The sequence below is a fragment of the Malaclemys terrapin genome, chromosome 1, assembly GCF_027887155.1.
Source record: "Malaclemys terrapin pileata isolate rMalTer1 chromosome 1, rMalTer1.hap1, whole genome shotgun sequence".
NCBI classification, from domain to species: domain Eukaryota; kingdom Metazoa; phylum Chordata; order Testudines; family Emydidae; genus Malaclemys; species Malaclemys terrapin.
Genome location: NC_071505.1, coordinates 161,968,878 through 161,989,198, shown reverse-complemented (window position 1 = coordinate 161,989,198; position 20,321 = coordinate 161,968,878). Strand labels below are relative to the sequence as shown.

General features: G+C 43.6%; 1 protein-coding gene across 1 annotated transcript in view; it reads right to left on the bottom strand.

Moving 5' to 3' along the window:
- Positions 1 to 18,410, bottom strand: part of PLCXD2 (phosphatidylinositol specific phospholipase C X domain containing 2) — a 29,081-nt gene extending 10,671 nt beyond the window's left edge. Inside the window, exon 1 of the mRNA XM_054045668.1 lies at positions 17,889 to 18,410. Coding sequence (XP_053901643.1) covers positions 17,889 to 17,973 — 85 coding nt within the window. The 5' untranslated portion in view covers positions 17,974 to 18,410. The remainder of the gene's footprint in view (positions 1 to 17,888) is intronic.
- Between the last annotated feature and the right edge of the window lie 1,911 nt (positions 18,411 to 20,321).

The following is a 20,321-nucleotide window of genomic DNA, read 5'->3' as shown; positions in this document are numbered from 1 at the left end:
GAATCCTCTGTCCCATTATCCTCTCCTGTGTTCATACTCCTCTGTCCATCGAAGAAACAAGCAAGCTACCTTCACAGTTCTTCCACTGTGGTGGCACAGGGGTTTGAAACTGGTCTTGTGCTTGTTGATGAATTCAGCACTGAGCCCTAGAATGAACCAAGATTCTCTATTTATACTGTATTTATTCCTTGCTGTAGAGGGGTGGTCACTCCGCTCCGGCCCTGAAAGGGTTAAAAGCAGCCCTGGAGAGGGCTGTGGCGGGGAAAACCTAGGCTGATTGGGGGAAGTAGCCACAGCTGGGGCCACACCCCAATCAGGCCACAGCTGGCCCTTTAAGACGGCTGAGGGCCAGAGGCTGGGAAGAGTCTCTCTCTAGCTTCTGCGAGAGAAGGGCCTGACTGCCTGAGAGCTGAGAAGGGTACCTAGGGTGAAGCAGTGCTGGGGAAGGGCAGAGGGAGCTCCAGCCTAGTAAAACCCCAGGCTGCAGGCCTTGTTAGGGTAGAGCAGTGCTGGGGAAGGGCAGAAGGAGCTAGGGAGCTCCAGCCTAGAAAAACCCCAGCTGCAGGCCTAGTTAAAGGCCTACAAACAGGTACTGGGGTGCAGAGGGGCAGCCCAGAGATAGGCACAGGCAGCAGGTCCTAACCCCCCTTGCTGATGATGAGTGATTTACAGACTGCAGTCTGCCCCAGGGAGCGGGGCTAGATGGTGACTGGCAGTAGCCACTGAGGCAAGGTGAGGATAGAGGGTTGGGGGTTCCCCTGGAAGGGAAGACCCAAAGCAAGGGGGACTGTGGTGAGCAGAGGGGCAAAGGGCACTGGGGTCTGGGAGGGACACGGGGCCAGCGGCAGGCGAGACACTGGCCTGCAGAGGGCGCGCTGGGCTGGAAAGAGCTAATTCCCGAGACGGCCAGCAGGAGGCACCACACCGGTGAGTCGTCGCCCCACAACACTTGCCTTACTATCATAACTCTCTACGGTTACTTAAAATTACACTTGACTGTGGGGAAACAACCTAAGACACCAAAGCTCTTGGTTAATCTATGGGACAGAGACTTCAGGCTGTGGTTGGGTGAAAATCCTTGCAATGCACTGCCAATGAGTCTTAGCTCTGACCAGGCATCAGATGACTGAACTATCTCCATGCTCAGCTAGTCCCTGGCCTTTCTGCTGATACTGACAACCAGGTAGCAGGTAGTGTCCGTTGTAATGATATTGTTTTGTTTTGTATTTGTGGATACCTCTATTCCAGGAACAGGACTGAGAGCAAACTCATTTCAAACAGGTCATTGCACAGGCTTTTTACTGACAATGACTTTAGGTCACTACTAACCTTGTAAAAATGCAGGAAGGTGACTAAGAAATGAAAGATTCCCTCTCTCATCGTCAGTCACCTGACAACCTGAGCCATCATCCCATTGCCCCACCCAGTCTCTGCAGGAGAGATGGTCATGTGCCCGTGACACAGGGTGTCAGCATTATGGACACATGACAGAATCTGGCAGGGAAATCATGCACCTAACCACAAAATAATGCTCATAAATAAAGCTCCACCCCTCACAAGTCTAATAAAAAGGTATAAAAAATAACCTAGTAAGAAAGAAAGCAAGAAAAACCCATTGTGGATTATGTCTCCCTAGTTACTGCTTGCAGGACATACAAGAGAAGAGCAGCTGGGAGCCCCTGAAGAAGTCCTGACTTGATGGCAGTGCGAAGCACCCAAGGGCAGGAAGGACGATCTTAATTGGAGCAGTAACTTTGAGGGGAGGTGAGGCCAAGAACATAGTACTTAGAGGAGACCCTGGAGTCCCCTGTCAGAGGCAACATTAAGCAGATCTGGGGATAGAAGTCTGCCTGCCAAGACTCCAGGTTTAGCTAGATTTCCAACATCCATCCCAGGGAGCTCCATCCTGGCCAATATGTTAGGGCTTTGCAGACACAATCCTTCCTCTGCAGTCCCATCCAGGAAAACAACTAAGTGGTTCTAGCCTCTCCGCTCCCTGGCTCCTTCTACTCTCCCAATTAACAGCTTGCAGCTTCTCTGCTGGGCTTGACCCACTAACCATTTCCCTGGAAAAGATAAGGATTCCTGCTCTTAGGGCAGGAATTGAAGGAGCAAGCTACATCTAAATAGCCCTGCTCCTACTGCCAGTCTGAATCTCAGGGGATGCTGCCCGGCAATGCTAGCTCCCTCAGTTCCTGTCAACTTTGCTGAAATATAGGAAGCATACACTGACTCCACCAGACTACATAATATTCTAGCATATTACAGGTGCCAACATCTCCTTGCCTCCCATCTCTCCCCTCCCTGAAAATCCAGCAATTCCCCTGTCACCTCCGTGAATACTACTACATAATCTCCTTGTCCGATTCTTTTTTTCCCTCCTCTCTATCTGTACTCTGTAAAAATCTAATTAAGGTTCGAAATTTGTTTTTTAAAAGACACCTCATGTGCCCTATTTATTAGACAAGCATCTCTTGTGTGTGTATGTGTGCGCGCTCACTTGAAGACTAATATGTTTCCTGTCATGCTGCAGCATCAGAGCTGTAAATGAGATTATGATCTCAACAGGATTACCTTGTTAGGGTTTTTAAATCCATGTGGAAGCATAAGCTGTTCACAAGTCAAACATCAGTTAGCAAGATTCCAAAGCACGCCAACAGTAATAAGCATGAGAGGTTCCCCTCCATTGTGTAACTCCACACACAGGCACGTGTGTGAGAGGGGGAAGAATCTCTCCTTCCCCAATCAGAGTGGTGGAATAAGGGAGAAGAGAGGCACGTCATAATTTTGCAGTTTCAAGAAAACAAAGCTATTTTGCTTTGCTTCCCCTGAAGAGTGAAAGGTTGTTCCCCACAAGTCTGATCATATATTTAATAGTTACAAGACCCTCATCCCATTGCAGATTGCGGCATTTAACAGGATAAATGAAACTAGTACAAGACAAAGGAGTGTTTCCCAGAACTAGAGATAAGTAATGGCATCAGAATTTTGTAAAAAGCAACAGAGGGTCCTGTGGCACCTTTGAGACTAACAGAAGTATAGGGAGCATAAGCTTTCGTGGGTAAGAACCTCACTTCTTCTTGCATCTGAAGAAGTGAGGTTCTTACCCACGAAAGCTTATGCTCCCAGTACTTCTGTTAGTCTCAAAGGTGCCACAGGACCCTCTGTTGCTTTTTACAGATTCAGACTAACACGACTACCCCTCTGATACTCAGAATTGTGTTTTCCAATCTACCTTCATGCATGTGGCTTTAGACAGATGGAGGTGTAAAAATGGAGTCATAAAGCACAGGAGCATCGAATCCAATCCAGTCCAGTGCAAGCATTCATGTACGCCTACAAACGTATTACTAAACAAGGGAAATTTGTTGAGGGCTGGCAAGTATATTCACAATTTAAACAAATCAGTATAGGAAATATTTAAAACTTTTTTATGATTTTTCCATACACGCTTTAGAGACTGGATTCTTAGTGAACTGGAGAAGAAGCTCTTTCATGTTGCTACATTAAAAGTCCCTATATCTATGACTTAATGAATGTTAGTAAATGTTTTGAGACTGTGGATAAAAGACCCTCGAGTATAAATTATTTTATACATAATAAAATTAATGAATTTTAAGACTTGCCCAAAGTCTTTCTGAGGACCAGAAGCATAGTGGAACAGAACCCAGGCCTCCTGAATCTCAATTCACTACCTTCTCCACTGTACTGTACTGGGGAAATACTCTCCTTGTGAAGCGTTTTGTGACACCAGATGTTGTTAGTTAGTATTCCGATTACAACAATATTAGAACTGCTTTGGTGCTGCAGCTTCAATGTGAGCCTCACTGCCAAATACCCCTAGATGTCAAGACTTAATTTGGAATCATACGAATGCATAGGTTATGAAATACAACCCTGGAACAAACCATTTAATGGTCTCTCTAGTCCAGTATCCCATCTCTCCACCAGCAAAGGTTGGATACGTCAGGGAAAGCTATACCCTCTCCCCTGTCTGCCCTGGCATTCAAATTCCTTCCTGACACCAGATTGTTACTATGATAGATAGCTCTTGTAATTTTACCCTAGCAAGTGCAACTGTACATTCATGAACCCTTTTTCACTTCCACTATGCCAATTCCCAAGTTAATTGTGTGTTAAATCTATTGCCTTTATTATCTTTCATTATTCAAGAATGTTTTTGTTCTATTTTCTTTGTTTCAGTTGTTAAGAAGCAGCTTTTTACCTTCACATCTGTAACTATTTCTAAATTGCCAATTCTTCACGTTTTTCATGTTCTTTAGAATCACAGGATCAAATTAATTAGTCAAATCAAGCGAATGCAGTTACATTAAAAAAATTTGGCATTATTTGGTCTTGGACTTAATTTTTATTTTCACTGTTTTGTGTGGGTTATCAAGAACTGGACTTTAATTATTCCTTTTTCTTGTTACTACATAAAGATGATAATAAGAGAACATTGTATAATGGTTAGAACATGGTGTCTGGAAGCAAGAATTCTGGGTCCTATTCTATTAATGACTTCCTGCGTGTCATTTAACTAATCTGTACTTTACCCTAACAGGATGTTGTGAAGCTTACCGTGTGTGCAAAAGGATTTGAAATCTTTCAATGTAAAACAAATTTCAAGTACAAAATATATTGTCTACACACTGAAATAGATATAAAAATACCCTTTCTTAGACAAAAGCATATCTAACATCATCTCTACGAATCTAGTTTTCCTGGCAGTGAGATATATTAGGCTGTGGACTAGTCTAAATAAGTGGGGGAAACCCCTTTTCTTAGGACTTTTAGAACCAGGTAGGACTTAAACACCAGACAATAGTGAAGGGGAACAGTGCTGCATTTTCAGGGAAATGGACTGGATCAGTGGAAAGATTTTTCTCATTGCTGACATACAAGATATGATTACTGAAAATTAAAGAACTTTATGTGTAATGTTTCAGTGGGTAGCTGGCTGGGTCCACAAATGGCACCGGCATATTAACAGCATTAAAATGTCAATTGTGGACTCTGGCATTACACCTCAGGATTACCTTAGCTGCAGTGACGCCAAACTTCTTAGAGCAAGATTTTCTCTCCACCTAAAATACATTTGCCATTTATAATCAAGAAAATATAGATTCAGCACAAAACACAATAAAAAACAAAAGCATCTGGAAATACACCAATCAGGCTTCAAAAGTAACAGATCTGGGAGCATCACAGAAAAGCTACCTGAGAAGCAGCCAAGGAAAGAATAATATTCTGCTATTTCGCAAAGGTAAGCGCTACTTTGTACCAGCCATGAGGTACATTGAATGAGATAGAAGCACCTCTGACAAACCCTGAAGGCTTCTGGATACAGGTCATTAACAATCCAGATTTTCTAATCAAAAGATTAGCATCTGAAAACATCTCTACTAACCCACATTGAATAGCACATTTGACTTGCTTGTTACCAGGCAAGGGGGGGGGGGGGGGGAGAGAGTTAGCCATGATTAACTATATGATCCATATGAACTACCTAGATAAGCATGTCCATTTTTTAATAGTATTCTAACAAAATTCCTTAGTTAATTATAATATAGCAATTAAACAGGGGGAACACAAAGCCTACTATTTTAAAGCTTTCTAGAAACTTGTAATTTCAGTATCAGGCATAGGGGTATTATAATTAGGGGGGAGGGGGAGAATGGTGTTGAAGAAATAGTTGAAGACACAATACTCGTATGTTAACGTTCTTTTCTACTGCACCACCTCAAATCCAGTCCACTGTTATTGGCTGTCAGCTGTTGGATGGCCTGTGCCAAATTGATTTGGTGATCCTGGTCTAGAACTTAGTGTATTGCTGTCAGCATCATGAAAACGACCACCACAACTGGCTATCTCAGTGGAGCGGAGCAGGATATGGAGGCTACACGACCTTGAACCTGGACTGATGTTCAGTAGGGAAGTGGTTTGCAAAAAACTTACACCATTGTACCTATTTGGTGAGTGAACAGAGGACTTGAATCTTGGAGTATGTTTGGCCCTGGATCCTCCTTGAAAAAACACAGAATCTGTATCTTGTTAGCCTAGGCCAGAGTTTGAAAAAACTCCACTTGCCTCTCCAGTGTCACAGTTCTTTTCATTGCAACAGGAGAAAATGGAATATTTGGTACCAGTGTGATTAATATCTTCCCCTGTTCATGAGCTCTGGGCTGTGCCTTCGCCTGCATGGAACTCAGAGACAGCTCAACATTATTGCTAGGGAACATTAAGGTCAACCAATGTCACTCACTTGTGCCCCCCAGCCCAGTTCATTCAATGATTTAGAAATACTTAAGCCAAGTAATAGTAACTTTTAACTCACAGCAGATTGGGCGGATTGTCCCACAGGGGAAGTGAAGTGAGAAATCCAATGACTTCCTGACTCCCAGTTAGAATAGTGGAAATACCAGGAAACTACAGGATTTCCACACTGGATTGTCACATCTCCCCCTACTCCGTGGTGGGAAATAATGAACAGTAAGCACCGAAGTTGGAATGAAAAAGAAGGTGGGAAGATTAATTTGTGATGGAATTAACTCTTCTCCCTAGGAAGGTGCTGTGAATGCCCATTCACCTTGCAGTTAAGTCTCTTTTTGGGGTCCTGAGATGCTGAACACAAGGAAGAATTATTTCCAGAGAGACATAGGGAAAGCAGAATTTACTTTCATGAGGAAAGCCTGTAATGTTCTGGGGATGACCTTGTCTTTACATAAATTGCAATAGGATATCTGAAAGAGCCACCAAGTTCTGACACTTGTTTTTGGGATTCCTGAGTGGCACCATTGCCAGGAGTCAGTCAATGGCTCTTGTGACCCATGTTGCCAGCAGAGATTTTGGCTGGAGGGTTTCTGCTTCTGACTATTTATTAAGAGGAGTTAGGTCTTAGAGCAAGGGGCCTGAGTTCATCCCAAGACAGCGGGTGTCTGGGCAATATGTGACATGCGTTGCTGCAGAGGCTAAGACACAGTTAAGGACCTATGGGAGGGAACACTGGACTACTTAGAAGCGGTGTATTTGCACAGGGGAGATTTTTCAAAGACTTACTTCTGAGCTGGTTGATGTAGGTTTTCATCCTCTTGTGAGACCCTCTGGTCTGTATTCATTTTGTCCAGAGTCACCACACTGTTCAGTGGAAAGGGACATGTCTGAAGAGACATTGCACTGATCCAACATTGTGCTCTGACACAGTGAGGGTCAGCGGGCTGTGATCAGGCATGGCAGAGTCTGCCCTACCTCAGATACATAACACCACTAAGAAGTTCCACAGTTCTTTCCAGGCTGTTCTGCCACTTTGTGATAGCCTACTGGGGAGGTACTACACCACAAAGCCTAGGGAAAACAGCCTCTCCTTACTATGATACTCCCCAGAGAAAGAGAGGAAGAGCTAGTATAACATCTTGCCACTGCCCTCCAAAAAGAATAAAAGCAGAATTGAAAAGAAGGGTGGGAGAAAGCAGAAGCATTGAACTTTTTTTTTTTTTCATTTCTAGCAGGGGGACTTCTTACACCTAGTAAGTTTCCTAGTAGCAACAATGCTGTCCTCCTGCCTCAGATTTCCAATTAGACCAAAGCAGTGTCCATCACTCACAAGTTGGAGATGATGTTATGATCCAGAGATCCTTGCTTTCACTGACTACATTCTCATGAGCATGCGTTTTTTGTCTTATTAGTTTTTCTACCCTATTTTTCAATGCTTCATGTAATCTGTGTAGCTCAACACTCTAATTTATACTCAGAAATGGTCTCATCAACACAGGAATTGCCACGCTCAAACAGACTAATGGCCCAGTTAGTCCAATAACCGGTCTCCAACTGCAGTCAGTATCAGCTGCTAATAGAGAGAAGTGCAAGAAACCCCACAGTAAGCAGTTATGGAATAACCTAGCTACCAGGAAAGGTTCTTTTTAAGACCTACTAATCAGAAGCTGGTATCCAGCATTTCAGATCAGGTTTTCATCACTGCTGAGAGATTATTTTCCTCTAGTGGATGATGCATCATTGCTTGGTGAATGTCCACTGAGTTGGGCAGGAAGCCAAGGAATGGGGATTTAAGAAGTTAGCCTTACATCCTCTATTTTTGATCTTTTTTTTCAATCTCATATGCCTCACCTGTCACACGAGTCCAAACTTTAACCCAACAGATGGTCAGCTCAGCTGTCTATGCACTGATTCAATGACATTATCCCCTCAGTCAGCAGCCTATTCCATCAGGACCTCTACAGAGACCTGCTACAGTTTCAAGTTGCTCCCTCCTTGCACCTTGTAGGTGCACCTTGTAGGTGGCCACAGGGTGAAGGCCACCTACTTCTCTTTGGGGGCCAAATTTTCATGGGGCACAAAAGGTGTCATAAATGAAGATGGGAAACTGATACAGAGAAAGTGACTTGCCCCAGGTCTCACAGACAGAACCCAAATCACCTGTCTCCAAGTTCTTACCCTAAAAATTTAACCTGGCTTCCTCTTAACTAACACTTTCATTTAACTTAGCCAGTTAAGACACAAGCCACCCAGGCAATTTTGGTCATCAATTACACATGCATCAAAATAATCTTGGCTACATCCACCTTTGGGAGGTGCTGAAATATTTGTATACAGTTGCACCCATTTCAGGTATGTCATGCACATCTCATTCTGTGAGCAGCATATGCAACTGTGACCTCTTTTTCATGATTTCATACATTCAGAATTTGGAACTATTTTCCTTTAACAGCTTCTTGTGAATTCAATAAACCAAAGTACACCCCTTCATGTTCTGTGTAATAGATACTTACTTTATTATACCTGGGGCTGGTAATATTACTTATTAAGGTTGCTTGACACTTTCCCCATTGTAAGACCCTTCATAAGGCCACACTTTAATTGTTGGGGCTGGGTTGTCTACATCAGCTTGAACATTTTTTGGAAAATTTCAGCCAAAATTGTTCAGCCATTTCTCAGAACGTAGCTAGGGAAAAATACATAGTGTGCATGTTAAAAGATTCCAGCAACTTTTTCTTTTAACAACTTGGGAACAACACCTCCATGCTTTGGAGCAAGGCCTGAAATTTGGCAGGAGATGACCTTTTTGACAGGGATATGCCTTTTGCCCTCCCTGTGAAAATCTCCTCAAACTGGGCCAGGTTATAAGCCTTTGAAAAATCACATGCTCATTAGAGATGGATTCTAGCAGCTAAAATCTCTCACTGAACATGCTCCATCAGCTCACAACTCTGTTGTGTGGGTGGACTGAGCATGTGCTATTCCCGCAGAGCGATTGAGCATGTTTCCTCCAATCCAAGGCTAGTACAGGGGTGAAGTCAGATTGTCCAGGTAATGGCTGCTCTAAGTTGGGCCCAGGCACTGGACCTATGAGCAGGGACCTCGTTCTCTGGTATTCTCAATGATCCCCCTGCAGATATCCAGGCAGCTTGGAGGAGGAAATCACATGATTAGAATGCAGAGGAGGCAGGGAGTAGAGTTGGACAAGCAGTCTGGTGACACTGGAACTGGAGATGGGGAGAGAGAAACTGACTAAGTAGCTGGGCAAAGAGACTGGAAAGAGGAGCCTGGAGAGCAGGGGAGGCTGGAAACTGGTGGGGGGTGGACAGAAGGGCTGGGACTGGTTGAGCAAGGAAACTGGCACTTAAAGACTATCATAAAGCATACGTACACATGGAGGGAGGAATGGTGGCAAGATAAGGTTGCATAAGTGACCTTAATTTGGCTATCTCCTACCTTTTGAGTGCTTGACTTTGCAATCTTAGCAATGTTCTTTTAATGTATCTTTGTATGTGTAATTATTTATGTAGTGGCATCTGTCTAAAGATTCCAACCCTGCCTATAGTCCTAATCAGGAATTGAAATCCGAGTGTGTTAGGTTCTATCCTTGCCCGCTAATCTTAGCCTGGCCTCCCACAATGCACCTGAAATGAAATTTGGAGGCTACCTTCAGCAATCAAGTTTGACTAAAAATATTGCTTCTTAGGATCTGTCTCTCTCAGCCCTTTGAACAGCACTCGTTACCAGTCTCCAGGTGCTGCATAAATCCTAGTATCAGTCTTTGGGGTTATAGTGGACCACAAGCTAAATATGAGTCAACAGTATGACGCTGTTGCAAAAAAAGCAAACATGATTCTGGGATGTATTAACAGGTGTGTTGTGAGCAAGACACAAGAAGTCATTCTTCCGATCTACTCTGCGCTGATTAGGCCTCAACTGGAGTATTGTGTCCAGTGTTGGGCACCGCATTTCCAGAAAAATGTGGAGAAATTGGAAGAGGGTCCAGAGAAGAGCAACAAGAACGATTAAAGGTCTTGAGAACATGACCTATGAAGGAAGGCTGAAAGAATTGGGTTTGTTTAGTTTGGAAAAGAGAAGACTGAGATGAGAGATAATAGCAGTTTTCAGGTATCTAAAAGGGTGTCATAAGGAGGAGGGAAAAAACTTGTTCCCCTTAGCCTCTAAGGATAGAACAAGAAGCAATGGTCTTAAACTGCAGCAAGGGAGGTTTAGGTTGGACATTAGGAAAAAGTTCCTAACTGTCAAGGGTGGTTAAACACTGGAATAAATTGCCTAGGGAGGTTGTGGAATCTCCCTCTCTGGAGATATTTAAGAGTAGGTTAGATAAATGTCTATCAGGGATGGTCTAGACAGTATTTGGTCCTGCCATGAGGGCAGGGGACTGGACTCGATGACCTCTCGAGGTCCCTTCCAGTCCTAGAATCTATGAATCTATGGACTCTTTAATAGCCTGGAAGGTGTTCACTTGGACTTTGTGAGTTGGCCAAAAGGCCAAGCCACTGAAAACCCACAAAGATTGGCTGGCAGCCTGCAGGGAGCACCATGGGCGAGAGGAGGACTGTGGTACTGCCCCCCGTTGCTAGGAGGCACTCAAGAGGTGAGTGCTCCTTTACAGCATCCCTGCTAGAGAAGCCACAATTTGATTCAGAAAGCAGGTAAATAATTATCAGGAATGTAATTTTTAGGCTAAAATTCTACCAGTGCAATAGAAAAAGATATTGCAGTTAATAATCACAGTGGGACTTGGGCTAAGGGCACAATAGGTCTTTTCCATTTGTAATTTCTGTGAAATCAAGTCTACCTGCTGTGAATGCTTCTGAGCCAAAACATACTAGCTAGGACAAAGTTAATGCCTTAGTGCTTCATTCTCTAGTCTAAGGTATCACCCAAACCCAATGAATCCCCCTAATCTAAGGAATGAAATAGTCAATGCTTTTGCTCATTACCATGATCCAATGTGCGGAAGACTGGACTAACCAACCACTCAATAATGTTTCAAGTGAACATCTGCTAGCTTGCTTTGCTGGCTCCTTGAACAATGGGGACACAGCAGCTTATCATGATCTGAGTAAGTGTTTGGGACTGCAGGGGGAGAGAGTACTTGAGCGTCAGGGAATAAACAGAAAGTTCAGCCTGTCCTAATAAAAAGAATTGTGTCAGTCTGATGAAACTGGGAAGCAAGGCTACATCCAGCTAAACCATTCCACAGATACCAACAAAGATCCTAGGCTGCAGCCAGGATGTCAGATCTGAACTGTGATATTGGAGAAATTGTTTAGAAAAACAATTCATTGGAAGTGCAACCACCATAAATCATGCCCACTGTTGCTTTGAATTTTGTAAAATGAACAACTCATCAATGATTAGATATTCTCAGCAAATTCTTTAAAAAGGAGATTTATTTACTGTGCTAGAATAGTAGCTCAGTGAATACTAATGTAGCACAAGCAAAACTTTGTCAGATACATCTCACATTTATAATGGAGAAAATAAGAATACCAATAAAGACAAAAGTTAAATTATTTTTGTTAGGAGGCGGTAGAAGGGGACAGAATTGTACAAAACTTTTTTTTTAATTTATATATTTGCACTGAAACATTTGCCACTTCGTTCTGAGCAGTACAATACCCTTTTATATTTTGTGTTCACGTTTACCTTCAAAAACGCCAATTTTGAACCCATCTTCGTGTGGACTAGATGCATTTTTTACTAAAATGGGCTTATTTTCAAGGGAATTAGTTTAATGAAATTAATAATTTTTTTCAGCAAAATGAGCCCACTTAAGTATAACACAAAATAGATTAAAAATGGTGAGTTAATTAATCTATGGCTGAATTTTTTTCTCTCTCTCTACAAAAGGTATTGTGGTATCTTCCTTGGAATGAACTATAACGGGGAATCTCACACCTCTGTCTGGATGATACTAGACTGTGCTACATTTTATTCTTGATGCTTATGGTTTTCAGATCTATTCCGTATTTAGTAAAAGCAAGAGAAGAGCCTAAAGCGAAACTCCAGAGGTGAACACAGCTAAGCTGTGCAGCATAGGTCAAAATCCACATCTGGATTCAAATGTCTCAAAGGTCCGTTCTACCTTGATTGCAGGTTAAATCAATATAGGAATTGCCATACTGAATCAAACTGCTGGTCCATTTCCAAAATGTAATTACCATTACCAGCTGCTTCAGAGGCAGAACCAGGCAATAACCCGTACCCAGGGAATGTTTCTTCCTAGCCCACTCAATAGCTAGAGGCTGTCTCATGCCCTGAAGCAACAGGGTTAATCCACCTTAAACCTCTTCTATTTTTAAAGATAGTATTTATTGTTAAAACTCTGGATATTGTGTGTTCTGTATAAATGTCTAATCCTTTTTTGAATACTGTCAAGTACCTGAGAATTGAGCTCCACTGTCTAACTGTGTGTTGTGTGTAAAAGTATTTATTTTTATACATTTTGAATGTTCCAGCTATCAGTTTAATTAAACATCCCCTTGTTCTTGTAGAAATTTTCCATCTACCGTCTCTAAAATGCTGAATACAAGCAGTCCCAAAAGCTAGGATGTTTGGGGGCAGAGAGGGGAAGAGCAAATACACTCAAATTAGGTACCCCCTTGATTTAAAATCATAGGGTTACTGGTAGCATATACTCCATGAACAGCCCTGGACTTTACTGTTTGGCTTGATTTCTTTCTAGGGTATTGGTTGTTTGGTTTGTTGTTCTGGTTAGAAACTAATTTATTTTTTAATGGAATGATTTTATTTTTAATATATGTTGAAGGTGCTTAGATCTTTCAGTTATCTAGCCCACTCCAAGTCTATGCAGGTTTGTTTCCCACAGACATTTTCCAGCATTTTGTCCTGTCTGGTTTGAAAAGTCCCAAACAATGGAGTCTCTTTTGCTAAATAAATGTCATGATTCTGTGAAAAAATGCAACATTATTTTGAACATACTAAACAAGAGCTCAACAGGTCCAAATCCTTATATAGTCAGAGACCCTTGTCCCTATCTCTCCAAAAAGGAGAGTTACTCTTCCAAGGCAGCTATTCCTCATCAGCACCACATGGAGCAGAAATGTGTATTTCTCATTTAGATTAATAAAGCCTCCCTCCATGTCATGGTCCTTAGTCAATATTCCTTAATGAACCCAATCATTGTTGTAAACTCCTGGAATGCTGATCCATGAAGTGATCCTTTTCTTACATGCTGCTGTTGACTTGCCTTGGCTCCTTTACAGGCTGCTTTATCATTGATTACACCAATACTCTATTTCATACAAAAGTTTGGTAGGATGGAAATGGAAAACAAACAAAACAAACAATGTGTTGAGTGCTGCTGTCCATTTGCATTTTCCACTCTTCCCTTCCCTTCACACTCCCTCCCTGTCTTCTGTATTCACAGGCTACATGACAGGCAACTGTGTCTAGCTGTCAGCTTTCATCACCAAATCCACAATGTGAAGGTTGCAAGAAAGACAGAAAGTCTGTCTTATGATCAGGAAACGTACAGCATGTTGGGGTTTCCAAGCCTACCATCATTAACTTTTCTGGTTCCTCTGCTGCAACTACCATGCTGCCAATATCTATTCACAACACTTGACTGAAATTAATAGACAGTTACGATATATCCAACACACTGAATAGCCCAGCAGGTGCACATCCTGCCTGCAACCTTTAGCAGGCACATGTGCCAAACACATCTAAGCAGCATCTTTATTGTTGTTAGTATTATTATCGCATATTACCGCTGCTACAGCTGGTTGAAAATTAGAATTTCTGTCTCCTGAGAAACGTCTAAGTTTGTTTTTGTCAGTTACTGGGGTGAAAATTTGGGGGAAAACATTTGTGGAATAGAAAATTCCAGAGAATATGGATTTGGAAGTGTCAAAATATTTTGTTTGGAGGTTTTTGGTAAAATGACACATCGTGACAGTCATGAACCAAAATGTTTTGTTTGGGGCCAGTTCATCAGTGAACTGCATCTAGCTGAGGTGCTCTGGTGCTTCACGGGAGTTGCAGTTAGGGTGCCTCATGTCCCAGTAGCTTCCCATGAAAATGTCTAGAACGTCAATGTATTTGCCACAACATGCATACCGGGGAAATTATGATGGCTTTAGGAGACTATTGCAAGGAACTTGGCAGTGCTGCACTTGAGCAGAGTCCAAAAATGAAATATCATAAGGAACAATCTACAGCAGTTACCACTAAAATCTTCACAGCTGATGTTTGCAGGTAACAAATGTTGCTGAAAGGCTCTCCATAACCAGTGCAGCCTAGTGGATAGAGCACTGGACTGTGTCTCAGGGGACTTGGGCTCAATTCCTGGCTCTGCCATTGGCCTGCTGGGTGACCTTGGACAAGTCACTTCCCTTCCTTGAACCTCAGTTTCTCCCTCTGTAAAATGGGGATGATGATACTGATCCGCTCTGTAAAGTGCTGTGGCATCTACAGATGAAAAGTGCTACATAAGAACTGGATTATTAAGTACAATGAGACTGTGCAACTGTAAAATAGGCATAAGAGACAATATTTTAATGGCCACTATACTTGAATCTGCTGAATATAAAAATAGTGAGCTGACTTACAATTACATTGTGACCTTTTCTCTACAGAACAACATAAGTAGTCTCTACTATAAAGCATTCATATTGAATGACTAATTAATATATGCAGTAGGGATGATTTTTACATTACTCATCAGTATTGCCCATGGCTAAGAACTGCATAAGCATTAATAATTAAGTATCACCGCAGCCTGCTTCCAGCCCTACCTAGCAACATGAGAAATATATTTCAAAAGTAACATTAAAGGGATTAGAGTATGGGAGAAGAAAGGGAAGGCAGTACAGATAAATACCAGTTCTTCCAGAGCTTGAATCTCTGTTTGAAATTCACACCTGTTCCCATATCTGAGACGGATATCAATACTAGCATTCACCTTTACAAAACCTGACTTGATTAAATATTTGGACTCCATTTTAGACATTGCCAGTACTAGAAAGGTTTAGTTCCTGAATGTGGTGTTTGCTGTGGTTTCTTTCTCGATTTTTTTCTTTCTGTTTTACAAACAGGAGCCACCTACATCTCTCACTTGGACTAGAGTTGGTCAAAGGCTAGGAAGATGACAGATGCACTGTTGTTTACATAAAAGTCTAAGCTCTAGTTCGCTGTGACAGATGGGGTTATATTACTTGTCATTCAGAAGTATTTGCACAGCCACCAAGCATCAATGAAAATGTTTTTCAATTCCAGGTTTCATTATTTTTAGCATGAATGATTAATTCATTTGAAAAATACTTCAGAAAAGTAAATTATTAGTTGTTCTCCTGTTTTAAAAGCTTTCAGGTCATTCGGGAACAGAAATACTAACTTGTGACTTAGGCAGCCAAACACACAATATGAATAGTGGAAGCAAATGTTGTATGACCTCACATGTAAGCCTAAAGTTATTTGGGCCAAGTGTCTGGCCAGTACTTACGAATGACTGATAAATTTGAAGAAAGCCAGGATTGACTCATGAACTCTTCACAAAACTAGAAGGGACTAAGGTCAGTCTGAGATTTCTGAAACAGTTTAAGGAAGCTTGCCTCCTGCCAAATCTCACTGAATTTTCACAGGATCCGACCAGAGCCCCGCACAGGACTATTTTTTTTAAATCCCATTCCTGTCCCACCCTGCAATACCCACTCCCACCCATGCTCACAATGTTTCTTGCATTTTTATCCTGCACCCTTCTGCAAAAACCAAAGATCCCGCAAATCCCACCAGAGAGACAGATTCCCCATGCTACTTTTTAAAAAGTCAGTTAGTGTGTATATATAGACACACACACACACACACAAACAGAATTCAGACACAATTTTTACCTCCAAAAGAAAAAAAAACCACAAATCTTGCTTAAACCATGTAAAAATATAACTCCTGTTATAATAGACATCAAATCTCTTTTTATCCCTCACTTAAATTTAAGTATCAGGGGGGTAGCCGTGTTAGTCTGTATCTACAAAAACAACAAGGAGTCTGGTGGTACCTTAAAGACTAACAGATTTATTTGGGCATAAGCTTTCGTGGGTAAAAACCTCACTTCTTCGAAAGCTTATGCCCAAATAAATCTGTTAGTCTTTAAGGTGCCACCAGACTCCTTGTTGTTTTTTTAAAGTTAAGTAGTAAAACCTTTATTTAAAACAGAAAAACTTGCTTTATATTGCTGAAATTCTATTTCTGATAAACTGAGGGGAGATTTAGTGTTTTCCTGCAAATTACTGTAGTTTTCTTCCCCCACCCCCCTAATCCCACCCGCACATAGTACATTTTACTTGGATAACAAGAATATCCCAGAATTGTCATAATAAATGTCAGAACAACAAATAACATTGCAAGGGATACAAACTCATGCTTCGGGGCATAAACCAACTTCTAACTATTGGGGGGGATTGGAGTAAACGCCAATGTTACTGTATGACAATCCTCTGAAACAGGTGGTACGGGCTATGATCAGCAATATGTACTGGACTTGATGGCACAGTGGTCTCCATAATTCCTATATAGCTTTCAGTAGAAAGACTCAAGTGCTAGACTGCTTCATTCTTGTTTTACTACCTATAGATGAGACATAGATCCCAGATTGAACGTCAGTCAATTGATCTCATAGATTAGGAGTTCCTGAGTTCCGGAAGGTGTTCAGACACAGGCATTACCAGAGCAGAACAATGATTCATCTAGTCTGGCATCCTGGCTCCACCAGTAGCCAGTGCTGGATGCTTCTGAGGGAAGGTCACTCCCTCCTCAATAAATTTACTTACTTGTGTAATAATACACCATAGAGGTGAGTGGGAGGAGAGAATGTTTCTTGACCTCAGCTGGTGAACAGCTGACCCCAGAGCAGAAAGTGGTAAAATAACCCCGGAAATTAAATTTTACCCTAGCTAACCACACACTTTGCAGTAAGTGGCAACCAACACTGGGTATGGTTGTTTCAAACCAAACCAAATAAAAAACCAAACAAACAGAAACAACCCCCAGCCAAGTCTAGAGAAGGTAATTTGGGGGAACTCACATCTCCTAGACCTGGGTGATAAAAACAGGGGCTTTGTCTTGGGGTCAGCCTCCCAAACAATCAGCCCCCCTCCACCAATCCGCAGGTGCGTTCACACGGTCCCTCCCAGCGCCCAGCCCCGAGCTTTGCAAAGTATTTCTTTTAACCTGTTCCGAGAGGAACAGCCGACCCCGAACCACTTGCGCTGAGCAGTTCCCAGCCAGTCTCGGGCTAGCACCCCCGGCAATGGGCTCCCTCCTCCGCGCTGCCTTTTCTCCTGGTCACCCCCTGTGCAGCACCGAGCGCGCCCCAGAGCAACCCGCCCCGCCACAGGACCGAATGCCCTGTCCAAGGGGCAGCATCCCCTGGCTGGCTAGCGCGGGACATGGGCACGTTCCTGACTGGGGGAAGGGGCAACTCTGGTGGCCTTAACCCGCGCGCTGTCCCTCCCGGGGCACCTCACGCCCCTGACTGCACCGCGGGGCTCGTCCCCGCGCCGAGCTCCCCTGGCTCCCAGCGCCGGCCGGCGGCGGCGAGCCAGGCGCGCAGAAGGACGCGTTACCTGGGATGGCCAGATGGGCCAGCGGGAAGGTGCTGAGGGCGGGGGCGAGGCAGCCCATCCAGTCCGCGTTGCTGCCCTCTGCCATCCTCCCGCCGCTTCGCCGGGGCTGCGTGCTCGCGGCTACCGCGGGGCTCGCCTGCTGCCAGCCATCAGCTCCCGCGGGGCCGCCCGCCCTTCGCCTCTCCCCGGGCAGCGTCCGGCTCTTGCCGCCGCGTGGGCACCAATTCCCTCAGCCGCCCTGGCTGCGCGCAGCTTGGTACCGCGCCCCCCGAGAGGGCAGAGGAGCCCGGCGGACATGCCCTGCCCGCGCCCCCCCGCCTGGAGAGGGGCCCGCTCCCGGCTTATGTAACAGGTGCTCTGCTCCTCGCCGGGGTTAGGTATAAAGCCGCTGGGCCCGCTGCCAGCGCCCAGCCCCGTTGGAAAACATCCTCTGGCTCTGCCCAGGGCACGCCGGGCTGCAGCTTCGAGCCCCCGCCCAGCACCAGGGAGAAGGCGCGAGCAGCCCCGCTGCCCTCTAGCTGCGCAGAGATCAGATTTGCAGGACAAGTTAGAGGCGATTTGTCAAGGTCAGACTGAACACCAGGGGCGAGATTTGCCTCCGCCCAGCAGCTGGCTCGGTTTCCGACTGCGGCAGGAGGGCCTGAGACTGGGTGGCAGCCCCCCCTCTCCTTTTTAAAAGAACCGCTTGTAGATCAACCAACAAGTACAAGCAAGGGCTTTAAGGAAGAACGGGGGGAAGGTGGCTCTGACAGCACAACTTCATATCTAATAAAAACCACGTTGGTAAGAAATCTCCAAACCTAGGAAAACCTGAGACGTGAGCAGAGCGGTCCTGCGGGTGGTCATAAGAAAATGCTTTATTTGTCAATACTGCAACGGTGTGTGAATGGAGCAATTTCAATCCATCTTTTTCTTTTTGAGGGCGAGGGGAAATGTTTCTCAGGTACAGGCTGGCATTTCTGGTAAAAAAGAAAGAACAAAAAAATAACCCCTTCCTTCCACTCCCCCCAAGAATAGCCCATGATTAGGACACTCCCCAGGGGTGTGGGAGAAGGAGTTTCAAATCCCTTGTGTGCCTGATTGAGTGACACAGCCACTGGGCTAAAGAGTCAGGCTCTGTTTGGTTGTTTATACAAAGTGGAACAGCTCCAACAGGAGAGTCAGAGAAACACCAAATAGTCAATGCCACAAGGTAGGGGCTGGAATACATTCTGGGACTTATGCATCCTGAAGGACACCCTTTTGCTCTCAAAAATAATAGGGATTACAGCCCTGGTCAATACCCAGTGATTAGAGCACTCACAGAGGGTAGTAGGAGGAAGGATAGAGACTCAAGCTCAGTTCCCTGACGTGAAGCAGGGATTTGAGTCTGGATCTCCAACCTCTAAGGTGACCAGACAGCAAGTGTGAAAAATTAGGACAGGGCGTTGGGGGTAATAGGAGCCTATATAAGAAAAAGACCCCAAAATTGGGACTGTCTCTATAAAATCGGGACATCAGGTCACCCTACCAACCTCCCAAATGAACGGCCTAACCCTGAGCGATTGGCTATTCAGGGGTGGGTTGGTTCTTCCTCCCTCCAACTCTCATTTTTCATTACAAACTGCAAGAGGGCTCTCTTTCATCCCACTGCAGAAAGAAAAAATATTTGGAATCTCAAATTTTTGCAGGATAGAAAATCTTGCCCAGCTCTCATCATAACAAGGGAAAACAAATTACATGGTCCCATGTCAAATTGTACTTTCATTGCAGTTTCAAATAATAAAGTATTAATCCTTCTTTTAAATAGTGAAATAGATGCAGACACATTCAAGATACAAACTGAAGTGAGCATATCCATCTAGCTCATGGAAGAGCATCTGACACAGTTTTACATTGCTTTTGGAATTAAATTTCCCAATCCAGGGTAGGTATAGCCACAGGCTGCCATAATGTAAATACCTATTGATACGGACATCAGGATCAGAATCACTTACAGGTACTATATGCCAAGGGCCTTTGGTCCATCATTCACCAAAAGCTTCATCCCTTTATCATCATCCCCCTCCCCCCCGCACAGTTATTATCCTCTGAATATTCAACAATGAAACCCACTCAAACTATCTGAGGAGTCCAAAAACCTAACAAAGATGGAATAAATGTGCATAGATCAACTTACTAGGCAGGAAATAGTCCATCTCATATAAAATTCAAATGTACTATATTCAGATATCAAACAGGTACATTGGTACATATGTGCAGTAATAGGGCTGTTTGGACTATCATTTTGTAACTTCAGGAGAATGGGAATGAATAAGGCAAGACCACACTGTCTTACACACAACAGTTATTTAATGCAGCCAGAGCCCTCACAAAGCAGTACCCGCATCCTTAAGATCAGAGTTGGCTACAGGCAGCCCCACACTCAATAACATTGCCTTCCACACTTTTCAT